We start from the raw sequence: 20,791 nt of genomic DNA, 5'->3' as shown, positions 1-20,791 counted from the left end.
AACTTAGGGGTGCCAGTTTTCCCATAAAACAACAAAAGTCACGAATGTCAAGCTGCGCAAAGGGAAACATACTTGTGTACTTGTTCTAAACAACGGATCGGACATAAATAACAATTCAGAACAAAACCATCCCTTGTTCAAATATAATTTAGCAATCCATGAGGCCTTTAATGTGAGATTGACGGACTGCAAATTTCACAGTTTAAGACCACCATGTCCATAAGTACTATGAATAGGTTTTTTTTTCTAATTCCCACCGGCCCACCTCCCCAAAGAGATTGAAATATTTTCTTCTTGGGTCAGGTGGAGGGGATGGAAGAGAGCTCAGTAGAAAAATGAATTGTGTTATAATAAGTGTATTAATCAAAGTAATCTTACTTATTAGTGTTAATGTCTTTGTTTTCCAAGGATATAACAATTTGTCAATCTTCGTAAATCTCCTCTTGAAATTAATACTTATTATATCTTATAGTTGTACTGGAATATGAATACCAAAGAGCTCCATGGGGCCGTCTCTCCTTTGAATAGGAAATGGGCAGGGAAGAAAAAAATGTAGCTTTCGTAGAACCGATACGTTGTACTTTACATTTATCGAAAGTTGGGAACAAACCCGATAATAAAGAAAAGTTTTGCAAGTCCTTCACTAAAGCATACAGAGAACCAAGTTTAGGAGCAAGGCGAAAGTTAGAATCGTCGGCGTATTGGGAAATTTTAGATTCTATACCATGGGTCGTTATTCCTTTTATTTCAATGTTGTTTCTTATCTTAACCCTCAAACCACCGTAGCTGTTTTACGACTGATCTTACAGTATGGGGTCAAAACTAACCCCACAATGTTTTCTACAAATACAGCTTTTTTGGTGACACTTTTTGTGAGCTGTAATATATATATACATAAAGTTCCATATATCTATAATGAACAGATTGACATGATTAGGCTCGAATAATTTATGCTTATTATCATAGTTTATGCAAAAAGGGGAACATTGTCTTTTGCAAGTACGCTATTCAGACAAGCGGGCTATTTGAGGCCTGCGCCAACACTTGATGTGATATTGCATCTGAAGGACTTACGCTAGAACAACCAAACGTGGTCACCTTTTTGTTGGCTACAATTTGAAATAAATGAAATAACTAAAATATATTTTCTCGTTGCCATGGAAACCGGTTTCTGTGAGCAATATTGGAAAAAAAAGCCCTAATTTTGAATTAAACAATGTAATAATGTTGAGCCCATTGGTAAAATGTTGTTTTTGTACATGTTCTTCTTCTTCTTATTCTTCTTCTCCTCCTCCTGTCAAATCTTCAAATGGATTCAACTCCACCATTCTTAACCAACCGATCTGAAATTAGGCATGGAGGTTGAAATGGCAAATATCCCCAGCATTTTTTATTAATTTTTTTAATCAGGCCTTGAAAACATCTTTATGGAATTTTTTGGGGGCAGTTTTTTGCAAAAATTACATGTTGGACTCCTGTGCCCTAGTATTACAAGGAAATGTCCTGGTATTCCGTACAAGGGTGCCGTGAACATGCCCGTATACGACTTTAATCACATTTTCGGTGTACATCACTTCAAAATGCCTCATTTTGAGCACTTTCGTGCCTACTTTTAGACCTAAAACGAGCCAAAAGTGCTATCCCCGTTCCACGTTTTACCTAAGGTTCCGCGGGTTCCATTTGCTGCTGGCCAAAGAACATGCGTTCTATTCAGGTTACCTGAGGTCATGTTGCAGGAACACACGTGCAATTAACGACACATTCAAACACATATAGCTTAGATCATTACAAAAGCGTCCATTTTTGCATTAGGAAGGAGTGAAATATGCTGTATATGCAATTACTCATGAGCAGATGACGTTTAATTTTCGCGATGACGCGAAATGGATATTGAAATGAGATCACAGTCAACATGCTACCATGGTAGGTAAAATGGATGTAGCCTTGATCTTGGAATCATGGAACATGCATCGAAAATTACATGCGATCCATGGATCTTGGAAGGTGGTACGTTACATCCATGTTTTTATACATTGCCATATTACATCTATACTACAAAACTGAACAAGAAGAAACTGGCTTTGTCAAGAAAATGACAAAAAAGGTACCATGCATAGAGGTTCAATCATTATATATCTTTAAAATACGTTGTCAGAATGCCTTGTACAACTATCCAAATCGGTAAGGTCGTGGGACATGCACTCACGGCTCAGTGTTAAGTGTGGGCTCGAAGGATCTCGGTTCGAATCCGTCAGGGAAAAGTTTTTTTCTCTCTCTCTCTTTTTTTCTTTTTAAACATCCGTTTGGTGTATACAATTTTCCAATGGTGTACGATACATTATACTAAGAATTAATGGCTAGGGTTATTGAGATCAAGGGTTATGATGATAGATTAAGGGAAAGGACAACGGATTAGGGTCTGTGGTGATGGATTAATGGATATGCTGACGGGTCAAGGGCAAGGGTGACGGATTAAGAGCTATGTTGACAGATTAATGCTTATGTTGAGGTATTAAGGGCTAGGGTGACGGACTAAGGGAAGGGGCGACGGATTACAAATGTAGGTTCTGTGGTGATGGATTAAGGGATATGCTGAAGGATCAAGGGCAAGGGTGACGGATTTAGAGCTATGTTGATAGATTGAGGGTTATGAAGGTGGATTAAGGGCTAGGGTGACGGACTAAGGCCTAGGGTGATGGATAAAGGGTTATTGTGATGGATTAAGGGTAAAGATGACGCATTATGTAAAAGGGTGACGAATAAGGGTCTCTGGTGATGGATTAAGAGTTATGCTGTCAGACTAAAGTTTATAACCACGGATTTAGGGCAAAGGTGACGAATTAAGGACTAGAGGGACGGATTAAGGGCTAGGGTGTCATATCACGGGCAATGCTGATGGATTAAAGGCGTTCGCGGCGGATTAAGGGCAAGGGTGACAGATTAAGGGTTATCCTGTGGGATTGAAGTTCATATTGAGGGATTAAGGGCTATGGTGACGGATTAAGAATATTACATCCCGTTATAATATACTCCTCAACTAACCACCTGAGCGAAAATGGCAGCTTTTTGCAGAAGCACTTGTTGTTTTCCGACCGTCTGTCGGCACAACTGGAGGAAGGATTCAACATTCAGTGCAAGTGGTAAGTCCGTTAGCTAGAACGACAGGAAGCAAACACCTAGAAATTAACAATTTACAAATTATGCCTCTCTCCGTAGCCGACTCCCTTAGCATACTATTCACTCTATTTGGCCAATTTCTACTATCTTTCCAGCCCTCTGCGGAGCCTTGTAGAGGCTACAAAAGGTAAAGTATCAGAAACAGGCCATCCACTGAAACTGAACATCTTTGAATAGTTAGAACGGCAGCAAGCCAACAGCTAGGAATTTACAGGAAACAACTGTTGCCTGATTTATTTATTTCAGCGACACATGGATACGAGGGTTGGTTTCAGGTCAGTCAGAAAATTTTATCTGCGTTCCATCTGCCGTTGGCCAAAGAAGCCATGTTTTATCTAAGGTTCCGCGCGTTCCATTTACTGCTGGCCAAAGAACATGTGTTCTATTCAGGTTACTAGAGGTCATGCTGTAGGAACACACGCACAATCATGAAAAACTGGGCCAATTCAGAATCGTATTATAGAAAACCGCAGATTCTGCGGCTCCCCCGCTGTGCGGAGTGCTACTGGCACCTCGGCGCTAGCAAATAACCATTTGGTAGTATGACTTTAGACCAAAGGCACCAATACTTTATATCCTTGAATTAATCCCGGAGCTTCTCTGGCTGAGTGGAGTTTCTCTGGCTGCCGATGCTCAAACTGCTAAATCCCGCTACATGCGCTCGTCCTGAGCGCAAGTTTCGGCTTCCCTGTCCTGCCCCTAGGAGAGGTGATCCTAGAAGCAGTGGAAAATCGGGCATGGCCAGAGGCCAGTATAATTGACAACTGGACCCTACAAAGCTGCCCTGTAGACATGCCTGACCCCAAAACACGGACAACATTCCCTTTACTGGTATCCTTTCATAATAACAAGAAACATTTCAATGTTTTACTTTGAGCTTTGTTTTCTGGTGAACTGAGGTACAGTAAATATAAAAGAAAAGAAGAATATTATGTTGCAGTTTCAGAGCATTCGACAAAGTTTATATTTTGTGATTTTTTGTTGCCTCCTGGTAAAGAACTACTCAGCAGTGACCCAGACAACTTACTTACATACTAAGCCAGGCAGTTTACAAATTAATTGAAGGTAGCTACACCGGTTACGCTTACATGTTATTGTATACAACTCGTTGATTAATACAGACAGATCTAAGTTTATAGCTCTGTTTTACAAGATCTTATTTTGAAGGATACCCTAACCAAGACCCACCAGTGACCCCTTTAGAATCTTCAATGGCCTAAAGCCATAGTTAATAGCAAAGGCATGCTGCAAGGAAACAACTTCTATTAGTTATTACTGGCACGTGATTTTTGACACAGGCACATGTACAAAGGGACATGTAAATTTAGAATAAAACACCTCACAGAAAGTTCCAAATGGTAGAATTCCTACAGTCCAGTAGGACTAGTTAGAGGCTAGCCTCTGACAACATTTCCCCAGTTTTCCCAATGGGAACCAAACCTATTAGGTGTCTGGCTAGAACTAGGATTAACCATTACACGCCTGCCATTCTTTTTTTATTGGTTTTTCAAAATAACATAACAAAACATAATAAGGGAACCATCCTGCAAAAACTGATCGTGTACAGATATGAAATCATAAAAAATAGTAACAAAGGTGAAGTTATCAATACAAATTAACAATAATGATACCAATAAAGGTAACATAAATTAACAATAATGGAAACATAAATTAACAATAGTGATAACATAAACTTTATCCTGTAGAAATTAAGATGTAGTGTAACAGAAATTAAGGAATTTCCAGCTTTAGAATAATAATAACCGAAGTTAAAATGAAAGAAGAATTCATATAACAGATATTTAACGGCATAAACACGGTGGTCAAATTCATGCTCAGAAACTCCCATGTCCGACCGAATTCGAACGCTGTTCCACGAGGTTCGAAATGACGTAATCGAATCCGAACGCGCGTTCGATTCGGGGTCACCTGCGGTCATTGAAAGTTTTTACTGTAAACCCGCGCGGCCTGGCCCCTTCCCCGCTTCAGGAAAAAAACTACTTTTGTCACAAATATTACCTGTTTTCTGGAGAGTATATCCATGCTGGCACTTTGTTGTGGAGATCTAACATGTAACGAAGCTACTGGCGTCATTTTTTGTGACATTGAATATTAGAATTATTATTTACGGCGGTGTAAATTTCCCCCTCCCCTTATCGGTGCGGCATGACATGCATTTAAACATCGTAAAGGATCAGCTTCATAAAGCACCCACCTTACCTCAATAGTGGCTCAAAATGAACGTAACGGTTTTCCCGAGGTTTGTGTTTTTGGGATTTTTGAAAAATGCCCTTGATTCTGAATTATGGGTAATTGAGTGTGAAAATGTCACAAAATGCCATTTTTTTCACATATTTGTCGATATTAACAATACTTAGAATCAGAAATTTAAAAAAATCCCCAAAAAACAAAGTTTTGTTTTCTTCCTGGTCGACGAAAAATATGAAAATAAGAGATATTCATTGACTTTTGAAGCCAGGCCTTTGCGATGTGTGCCTAAAAAGACGGTCTCCCTAAAACCTGAAAATAATCGTGTTTCGCAGCAAAATATAGAAAAACCAGCCATTCAGCGCAAAAAGACAACATTCAAAGTTTGTAAAATCACTAATTTCGTTTTATTTTGAAAAGATTCTCCCGCTCCCATTATTTTGTTTATTTGCACATGTTTTGCCGTTAGCCAAACGTTGCCCAGTGTAACCCGATACCTTGTCTAACGCGCGTAGCAACGGGAAAGAATACCCTAGTGACAGACCACCGTGAAAGTGCCCCACTTCCCCAAGTGCTTATCCAGTTTGCCTTTCTTCATGGCTATATAATACTCTAACTTATACAAGAAATGAACGTAGTTGAGAAAATAATCAAATTTCAAGGCACCATATTTTCTACATCTATATATATAAATCTTTGCTAGTAATATTACTAGATTTTCAGGGGGGGGATTCCAAGGTACAAGTTTTAAAAAATAGTATTAAATCCGTTTAACAGTAAGTATCTAGTTGTTTTATGGTAATACCAGGCTTTCACTTTGTCCCAAAAGAGGGTTAAATTTGGACATTCCTTGCTTGATTAAAATTTCTTCAGGGTTGAAGTGAAAGTATTATCTGAGACTTTTAATTTCTGTACATTTTTCCTGGTATGATTTCTATTAACTAAATTTAAAAAATACTTTGTGCATCTCCCCCCGGACTCCATCCAATTGGCTCTTGATCTTATTAGTCTTCCATCTATTTGATGCTTGTATACTAATTCTAATTCATTCTGTTTATTCTCAAGGTCCTGGAGTATAGAGTCTGGGGGGAGGTCATATTATCAATCTGGGTATTCAATTTGTTTATATCATCCATTAATTCTTTCTCATTAGATAAATATTGTTTTTTCTTATAACTGGAATATTTAATACAGTGCCCCCTGAAAAAAACATTTGGCCGCTTCCCATACAAAATGGGGGTTTGCTGTCTCACAATTATTTGAGAAAAATTATTTCAAGATTTCTAAAGTTTCTTTATGAAATATTTTCTCGTCTAGCAAAGAGGTATTAAATTTCCAATATCCTTTCCCCCGTGGGAATTCTGCAATAATGAAGGATTGTGCAATTAAATTATGATCGGATCTAAGTTTGTCCGCAATTACACATTTGTTAACTCAATTTACTAAGGAAAAGCTTATCAAAAAATAATCAATCCTACTTGCTTGTGTTTTTCTTCTCCATATGTATCTGATTACATTAGGGTTCCTAAACCGCCATATATCATGCAGGTCATATTTACACTTCAATTCAGAAATACATTCTAAAGCTTTAGTATGATAAGAACGGTTTGTAGAGTGCCTATCTAGTAAAGGGTTCTGCACCGTATTGAAGTAACCTGTAATTATCATAGTTTCATTACTCTCTTCAAAATTCTCTAATTCTACCGACAAGTTTGTAAAAAATTCAGGTGAATCTTCATTTGGAGCATACAAATTGACCAAACAAAATCTATAATTATCAATAGTCAAATCAATGATAACCCATCTCCCCTCATTGTCTTTCTTAATTTGATGGAGTTCAGGGTTAACATTGTTTTTAAATGAAATGGCTGTTCCTCTTTGACTAGAAATGCCATGTGAAAATACAATAGATCCCACCATTCATTTTGCCACACAGTCTTAACAGGTAAGGTAGAGTGGGTTTCTTGAAGACAAATAATATTGTATGGTCTATCTTTAAGCCAAGTAAAAGTCTCCCTACGTTTGATAAAATTACCAAGGCCATTACAGTTATAACTGGATATTTGAAGCTGTACCTGTGTCATGTCTTCTGAGGTATGTCTTATAAGATGGGAAATCTCCAGGAGTCATCTGGGCACAATGGGGATGGTGAAATCATGATATCTGCACAAGCAAAGGAAAACAAAGCTAAACAAACAACAACAGAAATCAAAACTACACAGACATCAACAGAAATCAAATGTAGAGCAACAGGATGGTTCACAAAAACATACATGTATATGCACAGGGTCTCGGTAGCCCTGTGCTTACCATCACGCGGCTGTGCCATTTGTATGGAACACTGTGTGGCTCCAAAAAATTTATCAGTATTCCGCAGAAAAGGAGAAAATTATAAGCTATAGCAGAGCAATCTTAAAGAGCTTAATCAGTAAATAATTTCACTTATCAGCACATGCACAATCAGCAACAAAAATTCAACAACCAAATCAAATCATAAAGGCAACAAAATATAATATTAAGGCAACAAAGCAGAAAATTATGGGCCAATAAGGCATCAACCATTATTCAGAGTATCATATCTGTTCAAATCAATATGTAACAGAACATAATAGAAATCAAAATATATAATACAAAATAATAAACAGTGATAAAGTAACTCTGTTCGTCAATATGCACATACTATTGTAGAGTGCAATTAACACCTTTATCTTGGAAAAAATGTACAGAGTACTCTTCTGAGTTCCAATCATTTGATATCAATCAATCTATCATGCATGCATTACAAACATACATATGAATTATAATACAATACAATAATCAGTCAATACATACATTTCTGAACCATGACAACTTTATTTCAGAGCCACAATATACAACTTAACAAAATGGGAAAAGATTTTGATTTGGTTTCTGCGATGTATATTCCTTCGATAATTCAAACATTGCTACTTCCCTAGAAGAAGTGCCAACACTACAAGTTTTCAATTCCTGAGTCATATAACTTAACTGATCACATGTTCTTCATTTCTCAGAGTCTCAATAACAAGTTATTATAAACAGTTCAGAACGTTCTTGCTGTCAACCACAGTTCAAACTTGTTTCACTTCCATGGAGTCCTCTGTTGCAAATACAATATCCACGGCGTCCACTTTCTTTACAGTCTTGCCGTCTACGAGTAAAATCACACATGTGTCCTTCGGAGGTGTCCAGATGGAAATCTTCCATGTCCTCAGGTCCCTGCGACTGTCCTTTGCCTTGGCTATCTCTGCCTTGCGATCAGGAACAAGTTTTCCACGGGCCTCCTGAAGTGGTCTCAGGAGATGTTCGTGCACCACGTAGTCGTAGTTCTTCTCTCTCCGTCGTCTTCTCCCAGCACGCAGGATCAAGTCTCGCTGTTGAAAGTTGACGATTCGGGGCAACATTGGGGGGGGGGGGGGGGGGGGGGGTTGGGTCGAGTCTGTGTTGGTTTGGCGAGCCTATGTACTGCTACAAGTGGAATCGGCTCGTGTATGTTCAGATGACTGGAAACAAAGTCACGAAACACCTGCACAGAATCCTCGTCCTTGTTCCACATCAGTCCCCGAACCATCAAATCAGATTTCATAGAGTACCTTTCTGCTAAAAGGTCTGCCCTGACTCTGTCACGGCGTTCCTGTTGTAGCGCATGGCGTAGTTGAGTCAGTTAGTCACTCTGAAAGCTGGCGCCATTTTCTAGGTCGTTGACCCTCCCTCGCAGTGTAGTGATTTCCGCCAATATGTCCGCCACTTTTGCGTCTAAAGTCCCCAACTTGCTTCCCACAGCTTTAAACTCTGACAGAAGTGCCTCATGCTGCTTCTTGGACTGAGACATAAACAGCTGTGCTAGTGCACGGAGTTCAGGCGAGAAACTATCCAGGCTCGGCTCGTTCAAATTGCACTCCGCCATCTTGGCTAGGTTGGAGGGGGGCTCTTGCGCTGTCCGGGATTTTGCTCTCTGCTGACGTTTGTATTCCGGTCCCTTTCTAACAAAAGGGTAGACAACGTAGGTTTACAGACGACTATTATGCGGAAAAATGTTCGAAAATGTAGAGCCACCACAATTGGCGTGTTACGTGGGGGCCGCCATCTTGAATCCTTCCATTCTACTGCTCCCCACCATATTGTCCAAGGACAAGCGCATGTAGCGGGTTTGAGCACCTAGTGTTATTACTCGTTTTGTTGGTTTGTTTCACTTTGTTTCAATTATTTGCATTTTAGTATGTTTTATGTACCTTTAGGTTACTATTATCACTTGTACATTTTGTAATTGTTATTATCATTGCTTTAGTAGTTAATTAAGGCTTCTATTGATTTGTTTCTAGGGAGCCGGCCAAGTAGAGGCTAAAGTACCTGTTTCCGGCTACCTTCTGTATCTGTTAAGCTGATAAGTGAATAAACAAAATGGACTTGATCCAGGCTTCATTGTGCCCCGAGCAACGACGATCGGGAGGGGGCGTTGGTTTGTTGCAAACGTTTGCTGCCTTTGTCGTGTGAATTCAGGACTGATTTGCATTATTGATAAGTAATGTGTTTTTATGCTGTTATTTAATAATGGTGATAAGAGGATAATTAAGTTCAAGCCTTGAAGAGATCCAGCTACCCAAGAATAAAGTCGTGTAAAGTGCCTTTCCCAAATTAACATATTCTTTTTAGACCCTGGAATAGATTTTGGCATTGTAGAGTCAATTCCACATTACCGAGTTGGTGTTTGATGCCTTTTGTTCTAACATTTGCAAAACTTTTGTAATAATCTAAGGGAGATAAGTAACTGTTTATAACGATTTCCAACATTTATTTGATGTTTTAAATAGTTTCTGCTGTGTTACAACATGTTAGACTAAATTTCTAACATTGCACATGTTCTTTGTATTACTTTCGAAACTGTTGCAACATAGGTTGATCATTTGTTGCAATATGTTCCAGCATTAGAACAACATGGTGTAACTGGGTCAGTGGGATGGGAACAGGGAAATTCATACATCCCTTCGAAGTATGAGGGATTAGGCCTAGGTGCCATGCATAGACACCTCAAGCCAAAGGTCCTCACTTGAAATCTAAAATATACAGAGGCAGACAATAGAGTTCCATTATTAACTACTTTCATGGGGGCAATAACCCAAATCTCTGCCGAAACTTCGCACTGCTTACGCTAAAATCCCCTGTCTTCAGGAACTGGCTGCCCCCTGCTCGCGGCGATATCAGCACCAGAGACACTAGACAGAAACACTTATTGGCAACCACCAGAACTAGAACAGATTCAAGAACAGTTCAATCCTTTATATGACCCACCTTTTGAATGAACAGTGACATGTAAACTTACGCATATGTTCATTGTTACGAAGTAGTCCTGTCACATTTACACATTAATGAAGACCGTTGATCTGATCAGTTGTTTTAACTGTGATTAATTGCCTTTCAGAATCATAATGTATCTGTCTCTGCCAACTGAATGCATTATTTGTATAAGCGGTAAATAGTTAGCTTTTGAGTAGGATTTGTACAGCAAGTACGCAATTCAGCCAGTTGGCTGCTATGTACTAACTGCTATGTTGTTTTAGCAAGAAACCTTTCTATCAACCATTTAAAGAATGAAGCAAATTGTTCCAACATGTTCGAACAGTGAAACAATTACATAGATGTTTGAAAATTGTTCTAAATAAATAAATATTTGTGCAATTACTTTCAAAATAGTTCTAAAATATATAGATAAGTACAAACATGTTCAAACTGTCATTCTTAATTGTTTGAACAACTATTTTGACTGGAATAGTCTTTTATCTAAAATTGTTTGAACATGAAATTGACTCTACAGCATTCGTATCATTTTTGGATATATTTTTTTTTTCAATTCACGGCATATCTGATCATTTTGCAGCTACTTTGCGTGATTTATAGTAAAACATTTTTTCGGAGAAACGGACGCTAATTGATACATGCTTTGCACCAATCCAGAACCTTGCAATAAGATTCGGTGCTGCCATTGGCCAAAGTTAAACACCTAAGTGGTAGTAGATGCTACACATCAGTCAAAGCTTCAGAAACAGGTTTAGCAAACGGAGCTGCGGGGTTAGAATTTGAAAAGACCATGGATACTACTAAAAGGTTTGTATACTATTTCAAATTGTTTTTTTTCGTTTTTTTTTTTGTTGAGAAAAATATCAAATTTGCTTCGATCGTTGATTAAAAAAAATACTGAATCATAGTTTATCTTTTTTTAGCAAATACGCCTTTTTTGCGACTTGTCGCCATTCTTTAAACCTGTTTGTGACAGATCGCCATTCTTTAAACCTTTTTGAAGTCAATTTGAAAGAAATTTATTTTTTCATACATAAAAAAGATAGTGCAGGACAACCGGCAATGTTTCTAGAGCATGCATGAGAGAAATATTCACATAGGGGCCGTGGTAAATCAAACGGAACACAATAGCTAAATAACCCAATGTCTACCACTGACATTTTAATGAAACGATGACAATTCTATTTCATGTACACAGGACCCATAAAGCTATTTTGCAAAGACATATTATTTTTACCGGCCTATGTTTTACCAGCTTTATGTCCTAATTAAAAGTTTTAAAAACTGCTACTATTCCATGCAATATTCCAGACTAGACGGGAACGATATTTTTGGTCACATTTGTCTCTTTTCATGATTGATGACTTTCTGATGAAAATGAAGTGTATTCTCATCTATTTGCAGTGAAAGTGTATTACTGTGTCAGTCCCAAAATCGCATATCTCCGTTAATTGATGCTGATATTTTTCAAGTGGTAAATTATGAATGTTTATTATCAATCCTGCAATTATTTGGCCATCAAAAGCAACCATTGTACAAGCTTCTTGTTGTTTTTTGTCCGAGTAAGTTGTAAATAAATTTACACAGAGAAGCATACTGTAGTATTTACTTGTCATTTCTATCTGGTAAATGTATGCAATTTCCATCAGTTGACGTCTGTAGAATTGTACTCTTTTGTAATTAGTTACGTTTGTAATATATTCATCATTATATTTGTCAATATCGTTAAGACGACTCCTATGCTAAAATCTATGACGTTTCGTTAACCCTTAGATTTATCTTTTTTTTTTCATTTTGCAAACATTTGAACAAAAACTTCCCTTCATGTCCAGAACTATCTGATAGGGCCCATGTTACCTCTTTTTATAATATCAAAAAGGTATGATCCACCTAAAAAGAAGAACCAAATATCAAATCCTTAATAGCCACTGCCGAACCGAAGGGCAGTTAATTTAATGATTTCCAACGTTTGTTACAGCCTGCCAACATAGCATGCACCCAAACAATCCAGCCTGCTATTTTGAAGTTGCCCTGGTGATCAACTATGAAACTGTGAAACATCTTGCCGAGTTTTAATACAAAAAAAGATATATGTTCTTACATGCGATCAAGCCCTTAATTACATCTGTTTCATCTAATCATGTACATCCCTGTCAAAGCTATAAACAGGCCAAAAATGTCATCCTCTTTTAAAGATTTTACCCCCAAAAAAGGCCTTAATGTTCTTAAATTGTCTATCAGCTGGCCAGGAACTACACTACTTTTTTTTACGACAAACGCTGAAACCTAGATATCCAGACTAAAGCGTAAATTCATTTTATCTGGTATATGTGAAATACAACCAAAAAACTGTATTCCTTATTATTCCTCTTTCACATGTTGCGCAGATTTTAGCTTCGATCGGATTCTATAGGGTAAAGCTGGCTTAGCTGCCTACATCGATAACATGTATATACGTTGCTTCTTCCATAGATCGCCAAAGTGCTCTTTGAAAGACAAAAAACGCCCCCGCCTTTTCAAAACAGGTTTCCAGATAGCCCAAACTTGTGTCACTTTGTCCCAAACACAAGAGGTGCCGACCACACTGATATTATGATCAAAGCATATAAAGAACATGAGGTATCAAATTCAATCCTTTCAGCAGTTCTTGAGTTGTATTGGTGACCAATAAACACAACAGACAGACAAACAAACGCTGCCGGAATTTTCATTTAATTGAGGCAACAAGCAGCATGCACAATAATATACAAAAACGAGTTGCTCTCTCAATCAATGACGTTGTTCTATCTTTTGGGCCATGTTAGTAAATTTAATTATATGGATGACATCCGCACGCATCAATTCCCGTCCATTTCCCGAAAAAAAGGTTTTCCGCCACCCTGTAAATACAAAAAAAAATTGAAAAGCAGCTGCAAAATGAGAGAATATATGCTGCAAATTTCAAAAGAATGTTTTGGAAAAGGACACTAATGTCGTAGAATGCAAAGGTCAAAGAAGAACACGTGAAAGAAAAAAAGAAGAATCTGTTATACGGTATACCTTACTCTATTGTGGAGTATGTGGGGAACACAACACATCTCGTTAGAACTCAAGCTAAAACTCTTTCAAGTCTATGTTATACCCGTGATACTTTATAACGCCGGGACATGGGGACTCGAGACGTCGAACAGGTCACATCTACTCCAACTGCATCAACAACGTCAAGTTGTACAACAAGTGTAGAACATCACCATTACAAAACGAAGTCCACCGTCGCAGATGGTTTCTCTATGGTCACATTCTCCGTACGCCAGAAAACTCTCCGCCACAGAGGGCGCTAAGCATTGCCTTCAGCCTTATAGACGATTGTAAACTGTATATGAAAATGAACATTAGAACGGAAACCCACGTACTGAAATTCCTCCGAAAAAGAGCTAGCAACAAACAGGATTCGGCAAAGATGTACACTGATTTGGTCAAATCGTAATCTCAACACATAGATATATTGATTTGACCAAGAACAGTTATTATTATTATACTCTATTCCTTTTTTTTTTATTCGTCTTGACCACATAGATTTTTTAATGAAGGCACTCTCGCATCAGTTTTAGGGTTTCCGGATGATGTCATCCATACAATCAAATCAACATGGCTTTATCTGCGATCCAAACCGATAGTGCTGCCATTTGAATAAGGGCCGTCCAAATGCACATGAGAGATGAATGCCATGAATGGAGTTTATCTTAGAATACGGTTAGAATAACAAAACTTAAAAACAAAACATGACCATTTTGTAACTATATTTTTCCATTCCATACCCTAAGCTACAAGAACTACAGTGAGGGGAATGGACAGCACGTGTTGGTTACCGGAGGAGCAGGGTATGTAGGTTCTACGCTCGTCCCGATACTGTTACAAGAGGGTTACCATGTAACAGTGTACGACGTCTTCAAGTTTGGCATTTTTCCACTCCTTCCTGTGGCCAACCATGTCAGGCTGAGGATCCTAAAGGGCAGCATTTTGGAAGAGGATGAACTGGCAGCTGCCATGACGGATGTTGACGCTATAGTTCATCTTGCTGCGATCGTGGGGTTTCCTGCCTGTGACGCGAACCGGGAACTGGCTACAAAAATTAATAAGGTAGTATAGTAAGAGGTGAACGTCAGTAAAAGTTGCAGTGTCATCTACTGAGTGAATCGAAATGAAAAAGTTAATAAAAAGAACACACGTACCTGGTTTTAACTTTTTTCATGACATTTTCAAAAGTAATTATTCAACATTTACGACAAAAAAATAAACATGTACGTTCGAAGCGTTTTTAACAAAAAAAGAATTAAAAACAAACAGACTTTTCTAATTTGAATGGTTTTTGATATGTTTGGGATACCCTGTATCAAGATATACGAACATACAGACATAGTCCTCACGGGATTGAGTGGTTTAATATTCAAAGAGGTTTAACATTCTAGACCCTATGTTATTCTGATGCTACCTTTTATACACCCTATCTTAGCACGGCACGGAAAACATCGTGCGACTAATGAGCCCTCATCAGCGCATTATTTATTCCTCCACTGGGTCATGCTATGGTGCTGTGGATGGTATCTGCACAGAAGAAACCCTGATTAGCCCGCTGACGCTGTACGGAGAAACCAAGGCCGCCGCCGAGAAGGCTGTCTTGTCTGTCGGAGGTGTGGCTCTGCGACTGGCCACAATTTTCGGTGTGTCCCCGAGGCTGCGCCTCGACTTGCTCGTCAACGATCTGACCAACCGGGCCCTAAAGGATCGCAATTTCTCTTTGTACGAAGGCTCCTTTCGACGCACATTTCTGCATGTAAAAGATGCAGCCCGTGCCTTTGCCTTCACCCTGCGGAATTACGAAGCTATGTCAGGTGGCGCTTACAACGTTGGGGATGAGAAGATGAACATGACTAAGGCGACGCTAGCAACTTATATTCAAAGTTACATTCCGGAATGTGTTATCACCATGTCGAATGAGGGTGAAGATAAAGATAAGCGTAACTATGAAGTGTCTTATGCTAAGATCCGGAGTCTAGGATATCAAACATCCATGACTGTAGAGGATGGTATCTGTGAGCTTGTAAAAGTGCTGCCTTTCCTCACAGAGAGGGAAATCAAAACAAGCTGCAACATCTAGGGTGTTAAAGTTTATCACCGAATGTACGCAATTCAACCATTTTACCTAGAAAGTATTTACGTATGCTACAAAGATTAAGTAATACTTTATGTACGTTATTGGGTTTTACCACATATAGATTGTGGATTTGTATGATCGTGTTTACCGAATTCATCTAAATTGATTTCGTTTTCTATTTACCTTTAAATATTTTCTATGGATATTTTGTATTGACAAAATAAGCTGACAATGCTACCGTTTGATCATGGCGAGGATAAAAGATTGACGCTATTGTGATACTATGTGCAGGTGCAAAATCTACTTGACTGTCAAACTAACATGGTATGGATGTGTAGATTTAGGTAGATTCCCATTAGATATAGATATATGTATATATATATATAGTTAAATTCTGGTTACGTCTGGTTCAAATCGATAGATCTACACACCCCCTCCAAACGGACGCACTCCATCTACAGCAAAGTCTTCCGACGAATACCCGTAGACGAACATTGTTACAACGTGTTAAAGACATATTAGATTACAATGGATATTCCTATTTGTGGCACTCCGGTAATACACATTGTAAACCTGAACATGTCGGAAAAGCGCTGAGAAGGAGACTAACAGATATATATATACAATCATTTTTTTCATACCTTGGTAAACGACAGCGGTAAGTTAAGATTCTATGCAAAATGTAAAACCATGGACAATTTAGAGAGTTATCTTGATCTTGCAGATTTTGATCTGCGCTCAGCCATTAGCAAAATTAGAGTTAGTGCTCATCCTCTTGAAATAGAGAGAGGCCGGTATAGAAAATTACCTATATACGAAAGGCTTTGTAAGTATTACAATACAAATGCCGTGGAAGACGAAATACACTTTATTTCAAACTGTTAATTTCATGATAATGCACGAAATGAGTTGTCTATTCAGACCACTAAAATCTATCCAAATTTCCCTAAGCTTACAGACAAAGAAAAGACTATTCTTCTTTTAACTACCAAAAACCCACTAATTATAGAAAATTATAGACATTACGTCTTCCATTGCTTACAAAAGAGAAGTCAAACCCTTCACTAGTTATAGACAATTACATTTGTATAATTTAGATAAGCAGCTTTTATACCTATTTTGTACACTGTTCTTTTATGTATGTTATTTGCATTTAGCCCTCGGGCATGAATTTGCAATAAACTTATTATTATTGATATAAACGATGGTAATCACTTGAGTAGACGTGCAATGTTTAAGGTTTATCGAGTTGTTTATTAAAGTGTGTCGTAAAATGATTTTTCATCTGTGAAGTTGTAATGTTTGTTGCTGTTTCAAAAACTGAAGAGACCTGCTTCTGACGACAACGAAGTGATAACCAAACAGCTATGATCATCTATGCAAAGCGCTTCTATCCTTAGGCAATGAAATGATAATAAATGTGGTTAATAGTTAGTGTTGACGTCATAAGGTCTGAAAGGGGGGGTCATTTATTACATTTTTTGCTCCATTTTTGCTCTGCAGAAGAGCGTGTGAAATTGCATTTCCCCTCCGCATCTCATCTCGAAATGGCACCCCATACATATACCGTTTTTAAGACCCCTGGTCGCCCCTGGGCTGTGTTTTTAGTCCTATCAACTAACAGCTTTAACTACTGTGCACCCCCCCTCAAGAACATAATTCTTGCTGCTTAGAAAATGCTTTCTTACTACTAAGATTGATCTTCTTACAATAAGGATACTTTTCTTACATCAAGAGAAAATACTGTTTATTGACATGGATTTATTGTATAATGATATGATTCATATGTAAGTCTTATTGTCTTGAGAGATGGTATAGAGCAGCAGCATCTGACTTGGCAGTGTTGACAGATGATCACCTTCTACTATGGAAACGAAACCCTTCAAGCCCATTTCTGTTGACATTGGCATTTCCATTGTTATCCAAATGATCTTCCAATATCTGGGAAAAATGAAGACTATGTCATTAATATTTCCATTTTTTAGTTGAGCTAACTATATGTTTACATGTATACATATATATATATATATATATATATATATATATATATATATATATATATATATATATATATATATATATATATATATATATATAACATTCAGCTTGAATGTGAAAGTTTCCATTGAAATGATTTCTTCACAAAACACATCATATCTTATTATTCTTGAACCTATCATTATTATATATTTTCCAGAAACAGTACGTTTAAATAGACGACCCCTCAGTGGTGGAATGTAATCTTCCAAGGTGTGCGGATTGCTTTTTGGTTAATTCGTGGGCCAAAAAGATGTTTTGAGATTGACCCAAAGAGGCTATACTTATCATTATGGCTAATGCTTGATGCTTTTGATGATTAAACCATCCAACACAGATGATCTTTCATTATAATCTAAGAACAATTCTTGTATTTTCTAAAAAATCCATATAAAAACTAGATTTTTTTCTTAAACTTTGTTGATACCAAAAAACAAGAGGATTCAAGAAGATTCAAGAATATCATTCTAGTCATTACTTGTTTTCCATATCCCAATTTTCTTGTTTTCCTTATTACCGGAAAAACAAAAAAGGGAAGAGCAAAATTCTTGTATCTTCTGAAACATGGCAAGAAATCAATTCTTCATACAAGAAAAACAAGACTTTTTGAGTTGAATTTTTAGAAAATTCTTAACAGGGAAAATGTTTCATAGAAATTATTTCTTTATCTAAGAAAGACCGGAAAAGTTTATTGTTGTGAGATTTTACAAGAAAAGAATCTTGGAATGGTCTCTTGTGCTTTTCTTATTAATTTTTATCATTTTGAAGAAAGTTCTTCATTCAAGAAAATTTGTCCACGAATTAAATAAGAACAATAAAACTATAAAAAACAAGAAAAAACATTTTTGGGTATACCTGACAAATATTAGAAATTTTCTGAATATACCTATGCCGAATTTATTAAGTCCAAGCAAAAACAACAATCCTTAGTGTCGTATCGTGAAATATCAGTTCTCAGTAAATGCTACGTGTTTGGTGACCTGATACTCATCATATTGAGGACTGTGACCTGGCAATATCAGGATAATAAGCATTATTTTGCTGCTGTCCTGCCGAGTTTAGTAACAAAAGGAATGTTGTGTTTCCAGCCACATCATTTGATAAGGGCTTTTATTTTTCAATTCATTTTAGATTTTTAGTTCGACCTTAGGATCTGTTTTAACTTTATCATACAGGGATGGCATCATAATCTGTTCAGTCTGTTGAAATTATCTTTGACAGCACCTTGAAATAATTTACAAGATTATTTTTATGCATATGCGATCCTAAAGAAACCTTTCTTTATTTCGTGATATTGTATTTTTGTTTTGGAAACTGTACATGGGCGTTTCGTAAGACCGAATACGCGTTGTTGATATATTACAACTGTTGCTACCCTATGCCTAGGCAAAAGCAGTACTCATGATTCTTCCGTATACGTGTCATGTGCGTTTTAGTGGTTCAGATATGTGTTTTTCTCTATTTGCCCTCATATCCGGGAATACCAGTTTTCCGTATTCCGTGTATGTAACATATTTCTTTCCCCATACGATAAGGGTAGATTTCTAGGCAAATCTGAAGGTTACACATGTCGCGTATATCTGGAAAAGTTTCAAACAAGAATTTCCACACAGCATTTTCGGAAATATATCGACACAGGAACTGTTCATTTGCGTGTCCGGTTAATATCTGAGAATATCTGCCGTCCGTATATGTTACATATTTCCTCGTGGTATTCCGGAATCTGTGGGTAGGCGTTCCTATCTCCGACACGTGTTTCTGTGTACAAAGTCTCTCCAGCAATGCGCATTGTACCTGTACTGTCTACCAATAAGTCCCGTGCCTTTCTGTTTTCCTAATTTGTGTTTTATCCATATGTTTGAGTGCTTTTACTACTCAACTGATCGCAAAGTTTATTGACTTGGTTTTGGTTTGTAACGAGAAGTCTACAAAGATAAAGTTCTAGTTGGGCAGTATTTCAACGTTGTTGGAAACATAATTTACATTTCTTTTTTTAACCGATTTTTTTTTTCACTTTGCCTTTTGCAATCGTTATTTGATCATATGCATGATCCGACTGTAACTGGACAAAGCTAAAGTTTAAGTAAACAGGTATCCGGTCAACGCTGTCTTTGTAGACCATCTTGTTTTTGATTAAATTCGACCGTTGTTTCGTTGTGTCATATCATTGGAGAGGGGGGGTGTGCATTTGATATAGTAGGTCTCGACTCGTCTCCACATTCAATTTTTTTCTAGCGACGTTTATTTTTCAGCATTTTCCGCTGAGTATATCGAGGGGTTATAAAGACAGTTCCAGTGCGGGCAACATCTTTGTAGCAATCAACCTGTGTGACGTCATCACGCCTATTTTGTAATAAAGATATGTCTGTTAACACCGATACTTTTAAGAAGCAGTACTATTTGTATTAGAACATTCCTTTATGTGACACGGATAACATGTTAGACCTGGTGCCTAATGAAGTTAATCAATCCGTACCGTAAGTGCCGTTGCGGGTGAGCCGTAAAACGCCCAGAATGAGTAAATCATGTGAAAACACATTGTTAATGTTCATAAGTAAACTACAACGTGAATATCCCTATGCAGAATTTGAATGATTTCTTATAACTTCTGCATACATTCTATATTCGTTGATTTTACCGAGTAAGATATTTGTATCATTGGTTTCCAATTACCGTCATTCATAATATTGACGTTATATCATGTATAGTCTCTATTGATCTTATATTTACTTTTAATTAATTTTACCTTGATTTCCAGGACTTATAACAGCAATGTTTTGTACATATATTACCACCTGTGTAGTAAGTTATAGACCTATTTCCGCTGTTGTCGAACATCTACCGATAACCGAATCCACATGCCTAATTTGAATCTGAATCATAAGTAAGCGTTACCATGAAACTGTTCAGATATAGGACTTA

The 20,791-nt window shown here is 37.5% G+C and overlaps 1 protein-coding gene across 4 annotated transcripts; it reads left to right on the top strand.

The window, feature by feature from the left end:
• Nucleotides 1-1,897: 1,897 nt before the first annotated feature.
• Nucleotides 1,898-17,109, top strand: LOC136435840 (GDP-D-glycero-alpha-D-manno-heptose dehydrogenase-like). 4 transcript variants are annotated; one of them, XM_066429554.1, is made up of 3 exons: nucleotides 1,898-1,923; nucleotides 14,502-14,817; nucleotides 15,191-17,109. In XM_066429554.1, the coding sequence occupies exons 1-3, from the start codon at nucleotides 1,913-1,915 to the stop codon at nucleotides 15,833-15,835; spliced, it is 972 nt and encodes a 323-aa protein (XP_066285651.1). In that variant the 5' UTR covers nucleotides 1,898-1,912; the 3' UTR covers nucleotides 15,836-17,109. The 4 variants fall into 4 exon arrangements, with proteins under 4 accessions (XP_066285651.1, XP_066285650.1, XP_066285649.1 ...); XM_066429553.1 differs by lacking the exon at nucleotides 1,898-1,923 and adding an exon at nucleotides 11,191-11,505; XM_066429552.1 differs by lacking the exon at nucleotides 1,898-1,923 and adding an exon at nucleotides 12,307-13,982.
• Nucleotides 17,110-20,791: the final 3,682 nt, after the last annotated feature.

This window comes from Branchiostoma lanceolatum, chromosome 5 (assembly GCF_035083965.1).
Source record: "Branchiostoma lanceolatum isolate klBraLanc5 chromosome 5, klBraLanc5.hap2, whole genome shotgun sequence".
NCBI lineage: Eukaryota > Metazoa > Chordata > Leptocardii > Amphioxiformes > Branchiostomatidae > Branchiostoma > Branchiostoma lanceolatum.
This window is presented reverse-complemented; position numbering and strand designations above follow the sequence as displayed.